Source organism: Fulmarus glacialis, unplaced genomic scaffold (genome assembly GCF_000690835.1).
Source record: "Fulmarus glacialis isolate BGI_N327 unplaced genomic scaffold, ASM69083v1 scaffold6119, whole genome shotgun sequence".
NCBI classification, from domain to species: domain Eukaryota; kingdom Metazoa; phylum Chordata; class Aves; order Procellariiformes; family Procellariidae; genus Fulmarus; species Fulmarus glacialis.
In genome coordinates, this window is record NW_009235127.1 from 1 (window position 1) to 9,277 (window position 9,277).

Consider the following 9,277-nt stretch of genomic DNA (forward strand, 5'->3'; position numbering starts at 1 on the left):
TCCGGGTCCGGCCGCGGGTGAATCGTGATTCAAACCACGGATGGGGCTTTTCTTGTCTTCTTTCCATGCAGATGGATTTCATGATTTGGGGTTTTTAATGTTCTCTCTTCTTTTGTGATTTCTCGCGTGCTTGATGTGTGGTAGAAAGGATGTCAGGCCCCCGTTGGCCTGGGGAGACAACCCAACCCTTCTGAGGGGGCTTACAGCCATCAGGAAACACAGACAAATTCCTGTGCTTTTGTTAATAACTATTACCTGCAGTAGCCGAAAGTGAATGGATGCTCATTCTCTTGTCTTCCTGATAAGCATTAAACTTCAGGGCATTGTCTACCTGCTCCTGAAAAACGAGCTTAGTGAGATGAGAACCCCAGTGTAGCCGTACGGGACCCTAAACGGAGCATTTGGTTTCATTCCAGCCAACCCTTGCTGCTCAAACCCATGTCAGAACAGAGGAGTATGCATGACAACGGGATTTGATCAGTATGAGTGTGACTGTACAAGGACAGGATATTATGGGGAAAACTGTACGACACGTAAGTATCTTAAATCTCTTTTCATGGAAATGAAATTTGAGAATTCAGTTTGGGGATTGCAGGTTATTCTCAATAGCAAACTTACAGTAATCTTTCCATTGATGCTCACAGCGGAATTCTTCACGTGGCTGAGGCTAACACTGAAACCTTCACCAAATACTGTCCACTACATCCTCACCCACTTCAAAGGAGCCTGGAATATCGTGAACAGCATTCCCTTCTTACGAGATGCTATTATGAGATATGTATTAATGTGTAAGTATGAGTTCTCTCTTCTAGCCCTTCTAACTGGTAGAAGTTACTCGTAGAACTCCAGACTATTGTACTTGGTTGGTCCATATATAAAGTTAGCAAGCTAAAATCACTAGGGTAAAAACACTCTAACCAAAATGTAAGATTTCTGCATGATTGCAGACTTGTATGAAATGTGCTTTGAAATGGAAAGGTAAAAACACTTTAACCAAAATTTAAGATTTCTGCATGATTGCGGACTTGTATGAAATGTGCTTTGAAATGGAAATGAATTTTGCTTATCTCTGACAGAATACAGGATTTTGCTAGCATAAACTTTGTACTAAATTGCCCGTGTTAATAGTTGGATGCAGCTGATAATCCAGGACCCAGTCCTGTTATTCAGTAACTGTAATCCCATTTAACATCGGTAACTGATATGTGTGGAATTTGTCAATGCAACTGCTGCCAAAATATATGGAAAAGATCTGGCCTTGTGACTTACTTTTTGGGACTAAAATGTACAGTTTAAAAAGAAATCAAATACTTTTTTCTTTTCCAGCAAGATCACACTTGATTGACAGCCCACCAACTTACAATGGTGATTATAGTTACAAAAGCTGGGAAGTCTATTCCAATCTTTCCTATTACACAAGAAGCCTTCCACCAGTAGGACTCGACTGCCCAACACCAATGGGTGTTAAAGGTAAGGAATAAACCAGATGCGTAATGTTCACCTCTAGAAATTTCTGCTTACCTTATCCTCTTAGAAAACACCATGTCTTGTCTATAACCTTTTTTCAGTGTAATTGACTTTAAGAATAGCCATGTTTTGGATACACTGTGTAAAGACGTAAAAGATAACTATTCTGGCTCTCATTATTGAGTTACATGCTAACAACAGGGAATTTAGAAGTGTCTTATAAAATCAGGAAAGTGAGCATAGAAAAGCACATAATTCCCATATTTGTATGCTGCTATCCTATACATTGAAAGTCTTAAGACTTTTTGTTGTTAGGAACAAAATTAAGTATTGCATAAACATAGTTGTCTTGAATATCTCACTATTTCTTTCTCTCGCAGGTAAGAAAGAGCTCCCAGATTCAAAGCTGATTGTGGAGAAGTTTTTGCTAAGGAAGAAATTTATTCCTGACCCACAAGGCACAAATATGATGTTCACATTCTTTGCCCAGCACTTCACTCATCAGTTCTTTAAGACGGACCACAAGAAAGGACCTGCTTTCACTAAAGCTCTCGGCCATGGGGTACGATCATAGCTCTGTAACTTGAACACAGCACTTAGTTCTTAGGAGATACTGAGCAGCTAGAGCGGTATCGTACGGGTTGTCGGGGTACACAAATACTGGTGCATGTACCGTGCAATACTGTTTGCCACAACCGATGGCTTACCCCTTCTGTAACTTCTCCTTAAGCAAAACTCCAGCACTCGATAGCGTCTCTTCCTGGGTCAGAACCGCTTGTGCAAAGCACGTGGTTCTGTTTAAAATATCTGCACAGTGATCTGTATGACTTTTTAAATTCTTCTCAAGAATCTGCTTTCACCTAAAGCATGCTAGATAAGTTCTGGATACTCAGTGGCTCTGGATTCTTTCTGTTGGTTGCAAAGAGCTGTATCTAGTACTGTAAAGTATCTTGTGTGCTGCTAATTGAAGAGACTTAGTTTAAAAATAACTTGAAAAGCAGACTTGGATTTAGGATCTATATCTACAAAACAGGCAGCCTTTGGATAAAGAGTTCTTCAATGTAAGCGTAGCGTGTATGTCTAAAATGGAAAGCTATAAAATACGTGTGTATATACAAAGAGCTGTCTGCATAATAGAAGGCTGCTGACACTTTAAACAGAGTCCTTTTAAACTGTCAGTCAATTTAAAAACTTGCTCTTATGCAGAGATGGCTCCAGTTGCCAGGAAATAATTTGGCTTCATCTTAAATATCAGTGCATGATACTTATAAGGTAACAATAATATAATTAAAGGTAAACATCTAAGGGATGAGCTCCTATTGGCATCCATAGAAGTGGGACCTATCCTAAAATAGCAAAAAATGTGGCTTGGTTTCATGTTCCAAATGCTTTTATTTTATAGGTTGACTTGAACCATATTTATGGAGAGACTCTGGAGAGACAACTTAAACTGAGACTTCTAAAGGATGGAAAGCTAAAATACCAGGTATGGCTTACCTCAGAATTCCTGCTTTCTTATTGGATGACATATATTTCCTGAAACTAGCACTCTGTGCATGGTGTAGTTGATCTAAAGCGTAAGCCTAAAGTCAGTACTACCAAAATCAACACAGCTTAACTCATACGCATTATAGCTTACGACTCTCTTGTTTTGTTCTTTCTCCCTCCTCCCGGCAGATGATTGACGGCGAAATGTATCCACCAACGGTGAAGGACACTCAGGCGGAAATGATCTACCCTCCTCACATACCTGAACACTTGCAGTTTTCTGTCGGGCAGGAGGTGTTTGGTTTGGTCCCAGGCTTGATGATGTACGCTACGATATGGCTGAGGGAACACAACCGGGTCTGTGACATCCTGAAACAGGAGCATCCAGAGTGGGATGATGAGCAGCTGTTCCAAACGACTAGGCTCATATTGATAGGTGAGTGTCACTTCTACTACATGCAACTCTAACCTGCTCTTGAGCGTGACACTTATACCCATTATCTACTGCAGCTGCAGTAGGTGTAGTAAGAGGAAAAGCTATTACTTAAATTGGTGTGTGAGGGCATACATCCGAGCCTTCGTGACCCGTCACTGGGATTGTATTAAGATACAGCTTCCTCCCAGCTATGTTAAAGACAGAACTGAAGACAACTGAGCTAAGTGATACTTAATTCCCTTATCTAAGGGAAACAGAACTGAAAGCAGTGAAAAGGCAGGAAGCTCAGGTTCATTTCTCGGGGAGAAAGCGTGTGAAGCTAGATGACCTCAGACTCTCAAATCTTGTGGGTCCTTTGTGGTTTTTTCCCCTAGGGTTGGGTCAGTGCAGGTATGCTTTAAAAGAAAGGCTGTGATTAAGTCTAAAGTTCAGGAAGTTATGTAAAATGTAATTCTACATACTTCTCCTTTCTAATTATCTGTTCAGTGGTATTTTGTTTTATGTAAATGGTGGTGTACACTAAGCGTGAAGAGACCTTGCCCGAACTGTGACTGAAACAGTAAACCAAGGCAATTTTATTAAGCAGCTCAGAAGCTGAGCGTTACTTTCAGATACCAACTTTCTTCATTATCCCCTACTTCTATCCTAGAGAGTATTGTATAGCTGAACACAATGTAGATAACTGATGTGTGCTGTTCTGTGGAGCATTCAGGAAAGTGTATCTTGGCAGGGCGGAGGCGGGCAAGCTATAGAAAACACTTCTCTTCCACAGCCAAAAACTCTTGGGATCTTTAGTTCCACCCCTTATTCCTAGTCACATGAAATGTGTGAATCATTTTCTGTAAGAGATAACAAACACTTCAACATTGTGTTATCCTGATCACTGTAGTATTTTTTTTTTTAGAACGGTTCAGAAATGGTATTTTCTCTCAGAGCAGGGTAACCACCTAAAGCTTCTCAGGGAACAAGTAGCAACATTCTCTTCTGTTTCATTGACCAACAGGAGAGACAATCAAGATCGTTATTGAGGACTATGTGCAACACTTAAGTGGCTACCACTTCAAACTCAAGTTTGATCCTGAGCTGCTGTTCAACCAGCGATTTCAATACCAGAACCGAATTGCGGCTGAATTCAATACTCTCTACCACTGGCACCCACTTCTGCCTGACACTTTCCAGATACACGACCAGGAGTACACTTTCCAGCAGTTCCTCTACAACAACTCTATAATGCTGGAACATGGCCTTTCCCATATGGTGAAGTCTTTCTCCAAGCAAAGAGCTGGCAGGGTAGGTACTTTCTCAAGTTGCTAGTGAACCAACAGAGATATAAACTGGGGGTGGGACAAGGGGGTAGAATAAAGCTATCCGAAACTACTCATGTACTACAAAGGCACAACTTCCTCATGACTCTTATCGGGAGATCTTACTACTTTTCATCTTTATTAAATAGGTTGCTGGTGGGAAAAATGTTCCTGCTGCAGTACAGAAAGTAGCAAAGGCTTCAATTGACCAAAGCAGACAAATGCGATACCAGTCCTTGAATGAATACAGGAAACGCTTCATGTTGAAACCATTCAAATCATTCGAAGAACTTACAGGTAACAGTTTTCGTCCTTTCTAACAAACAAGGGCCCTTTTCTTAAAATGGCTAACAGAGTCCTGCAGTGCTATTACTGGACTTGAACTTGCCATGAAAATAGGATTTTTTTCCACTTACAGTTTTTACTCATCAATAATTACAGGAGAAAAAGAAATGGCAGCTGAACTGGAAGAGCTTTATGGAGACATTGATGCTATGGAGCTGTACCCAGGCCTTCTTGTAGAAAAGCCACGACCAGGTGCCATCTTCGGTGAAACAATGGTGGAGATTGGAGCACCCTTCTCTCTGAAAGGACTGATGGGAAACGCTATCTGCTCCCCCGAGTACTGGAAGCCTAGCACCTTCGGTGGAAAAGTGGGCTTTGAAATAATCAATACTGCCTCCTTACAGAAGCTCATCTGCAACAATGTGAAAGGCTGTCCTTTCACTGCTTTCCACATCTTAAATCCTGAACCCACAGAGGCAACTATTAATGTTAGTACCTCAAAAACAGCAATGGAAGATATCAACCCCACACTACTACTGAAAGAGCGATCTGCTGAGTTGTAAAAATCCATGTATCTATTTATTTATTTAACTATATAATTTATTCTATTTATGGCTTAAAGTGTTTAAAAACAAAAAAAAGAACTTGAGCATCTTCATTTTGGGGGTTGCCCTAGATTCCTTACTCAGGTAAGGCTTCCATTTACAAAAGGGATTTTCTGTGTTTGAGCTCTACAATGGTGAATCCCTTGTTTAAAGTCTTCTGTAACAGAACTAGGTATTCCAAAGTGGACAAAGGTTCCAACTTTTTTTAATGTTATTTTAATACTTGACAAAGGGTGTTGGTGGGTTTTTTTGTCTTTTCACCTGATAGGTCACAGAACACTACAAAAGCGAGTTATTCCCTCAGCAACTTGAACTTGCAAACAGGCTATTGAACTAAAAGTACTAGAAAAATTTGACTTAATGAAAACTGCCAGAAAAGATTATGAATTCAGTATGAGCACTCCAAGATTAACAAGAAATACATATACTTGAGACTCACTTATTAATGTAAAGTCAGAAAATGTGTTGCATCTATTGTTGATACTACCTCTCCCTCATTGCAAATAAGGCACTTTGTATAGTAACTTATATGTTTGTTTTTATGTGTAAATCTACTTTCATGTGGCATTATACTTTTTAAAATTTAATTATTTAAAGAAAATAGAACTTCTCTTGGATCCTACTTGGTTTTGAAGCATATGTCACGGAAGTATTACTTGTGTAAGAGGATGATAATAAGGTACTGAGCCTAGAAATAACTGACTCTCAGGCTGCAATACAAGGCTGCTTGTATTCTGATACAGATGTTTTATTGTGCAAGTTTGGGGAGGTCTTAAACTTAGTCCAAAGTATTGGTATTCTTTTCATAGCTGTAGTTCTCTGGTCTACTTGATAATGTAAATTTAATCTCTGTCACTTTAAGGACAAATGGACAGTATAGCTTTAGTTAAGGATGTGACTATAATACAGCTTTGTGTACCTGAAACATGGAGATTATTGGGGAATAGTGAAAACTGAGAAGCTGTGTAAACGTACACAGCAGCGAAATGCGTACAGAGTAGATCTAGCAAAACTTCAAGGCACCAAGACTTGAAGGTGGCTTATGTCTATGTGCACAAGCCATGCTTGTGACTTAGTTCTATTTATTGGGGGGAGGAGGGTTAATGTTTTGTTTATAACTTATAAACAGAGGCATTTTAAGTAAGTGGCTTAAGCTTAATTAAAACTGGCGAGCTAGCAAAATCTCCTAGGCATATTTGTCCTGATCCAGCACTAAAATACCTAGTCTCATCTGGGCACATAAGAAGTTACACAGGATCTTGTACCAGCACTTCAAACTTTGCACATAAGGGTATCTTTTTTTAATTTCTAGAGAGGAAATGTAGAAGATGATCTTCCCATAAAAACAGCTGGGGAACTATAGGTAAAAAGAAAAAGTCACTTCAGACTGGAATAGAGCAGCAACCTGGTATTCTGTACCCCTGCCCAAAATTCCTTGGCTTCTTGTGGAGAAGGACTTGAGTTTTATATTTCATCTGAATCTCTCAAGCACTTGTAGAGGTTCGTGCGTTGTAACGGCTATGGCAGTAGTATAGTTTGACTGTGACTTCTGTTTCTGTTGATTTGTTTAGAGACACCGATTACCTTATGCTGTGTAAGTTTGTGATTGTTAGCGTGAATAGCTGAATCAAGATCTCCTACAGTGATCAATACCAGTGACTGATTGGAGGTGGTCTTTGGTATGAATGCTTTGGGAGAAAGAAGGGCATTTGTTTTCCTTTTTCTATTTGAAGCATGAAGAAGGGAAAAACTTTCAATAACGTTGTATTAAAAGGTGGTCAGTACTGCATATGCTAATAAGTGAAAACTGCTTGGACACTTGTTAAACATGTAATTGTCATTCAGATCCATCTTTGGAACACACTTCTTCAGAGCACCCTTCTGGCCGTTAACAAGGAAAAGTGTTTGGCTTAGAGTCAAAGGGAGACAAGTCTGGACAGATCTAGTTATTTCGGTGTAGGTAAAGAGAAATTCCTCAGACCATGTCACTTGAGTTAAGATGTAAGCTGCTTCGAAAGGAATCACGTTCACTCTGCATTTTGTACTCTGCAGCCACATTTCAACAGTCGCTTATCTGTGACCCAACCTGCTGGGTTTGGCTGGGTTCAAGTTGCTCATGATAAATGTGTATGTTTGAGGTTATTTATTTAAAATTCTGTGAATTGTTTTTCACTTTATTTTTGTAGGTCAAGAATGTTTTTAAAATGCAATTGTTTATATAAATAAATTGAAAACATTACCTGTATGGGCTCATTTGCTTGTGATTTCCTTCAGTAATATTTAGTACGAAACAATTCTTTCATCTTATTTGCGACTCAAGATTAAAAGGAGAATTCCAGGGAATTACTAACAGCATTAAATTCTCTCATACTTTAAACCCAAGATGCCTGTAACTTAAATCATCTAAATATGGTTAATTTTCCCCTTTGCTCACCAGTAAAAAGGGATTCCACTGTGACATCCCTAGAGACATAGTAAAGATGCTGGCACTCCTCTTTTGAGGACCCAGGTGCTTTAGAGAGAAAGTCCAGTATGGGAGTTGCACAACACCAAGCTGGTGTAACCACCCTCCCTTCACTGCTCTTGAGCGCGAAGACTTCCCCAAGCAAGAGCAGTCCATAGGCGTTTCCCTTCAAGCTTAGGGGAAACTGCTTTGGGACACAAGCAACCACTGGACAAGGTCTCTGCACCGGAGCACGTTGTCGGCAGCGGTAGCTTGTTCTTGGTGTCAGGCAGCAAACTGAAGCTGTGACAGCCGCTTCATGGTCCGCCTTCCCTCTGCACAAGGGTCCTGCTTCCTTATCTCTGTCACAGTTATTGACTAGCTTTGCGAAGGGTGATGCAAGCTGGAAAGACGGGCAGCGGGGCTAGGACAAGAGCAGTGGTGTGCTTAATAAAAGCAGAGGCAGGAATTGCATGAGTTGGTGCAATGCTCTCCTACAAAGAGCACCTCCGAGGCCACCCTACGTTTTCATCTCTGATAAGAAATGAGGGGAAGCTATGGAGGAGACAGCCAAGGGGACCGTGCACCTTGTACTGCCTCAATCAACCCCTACCACCTCCACCCAGCCGCTGACCAAATGTCACCTCCGGCACCCTTCTGTGCTCAGCCCCTCACAGTTGACTGTCTCCAGTACTCCCCCATCCCAACATTGGTGCCCTGTCCTCTCACAGCCTCTTCCTAGTGACCAACCCCACAGCCATAGTCCTTCACCCAGAGTCACCTTCCTTCCAATCACCCAAAATCCTCTTTGGTCCAAGGCTCATCCCAGTGACCCACCAGCCCTGGGAATACGACAGTCCTCCTGCCTCTGCTCTGGAGCTCCTTTCCATCTCCACCAGTGTGCAGTTCTCTTATAGTCCTGTTGTACACAGGCACCTAAACATCTCCAGCAACCCTCTTCAACTTAAAACTCAATCCTCATCGCTTCAGTGATCATCTTCAGCCCCAAAACTGCAACGTCCTGAGGACCCTTCCAAGAGCATCGCTCCAGTCCCTCTCCTGGCCGCACGCGGAGGCCGTGGGTGAACGGAGGCAGGTGCAGACCACCTATGAGCAATGTGGGGTTTTTTTCTTTAATAACCAAACTCATTCGCTCTACAAGTTAATTCATTTCTGACATGTTTCTGGTTTGAGGGGAAGTCGAGGGAGGGAGAGAGCGAAGACGAGGCCGGTCGCTTCAGCGGGAGGA

The 9,277-nt window shown here is 41.3% G+C and overlaps 1 protein-coding gene across 3 annotated transcripts; it reads left to right on the forward strand.

The window, feature by feature from the left end:
• The first annotated feature begins 424 nt into the window (after positions 1-424).
• On the forward strand, positions 425-5,617 carry PTGS2 (prostaglandin-endoperoxide synthase 2 (prostaglandin G/H synthase and cyclooxygenase)). 3 transcript variants are annotated; one of them, XM_009585886.1, is made up of 9 exons: positions 425-533; positions 645-788; positions 1,327-1,470; positions 1,848-2,029; positions 2,870-2,953; positions 3,145-3,391; positions 4,395-4,681; positions 4,845-4,992; positions 5,137-5,617. In XM_009585886.1, the coding sequence occupies exons 1-9, from the start codon at positions 461-463 to the stop codon at positions 5,541-5,543; spliced, it is 1,716 nt and encodes a 571-aa protein (XP_009584181.1). In that variant the 5' UTR covers positions 425-460; the 3' UTR covers positions 5,544-5,617. The 3 variants fall into 3 exon arrangements, with proteins under 3 accessions (XP_009584181.1, XP_009584182.1, XP_009584183.1); XM_009585887.1 differs by having other exon boundaries at positions 4,395-4,571; positions 4,846-4,992; XM_009585888.1 differs by lacking the exon at positions 1,327-1,470.
• The last annotated feature ends 3,660 nt before the right edge of the window (positions 5,618-9,277 follow it).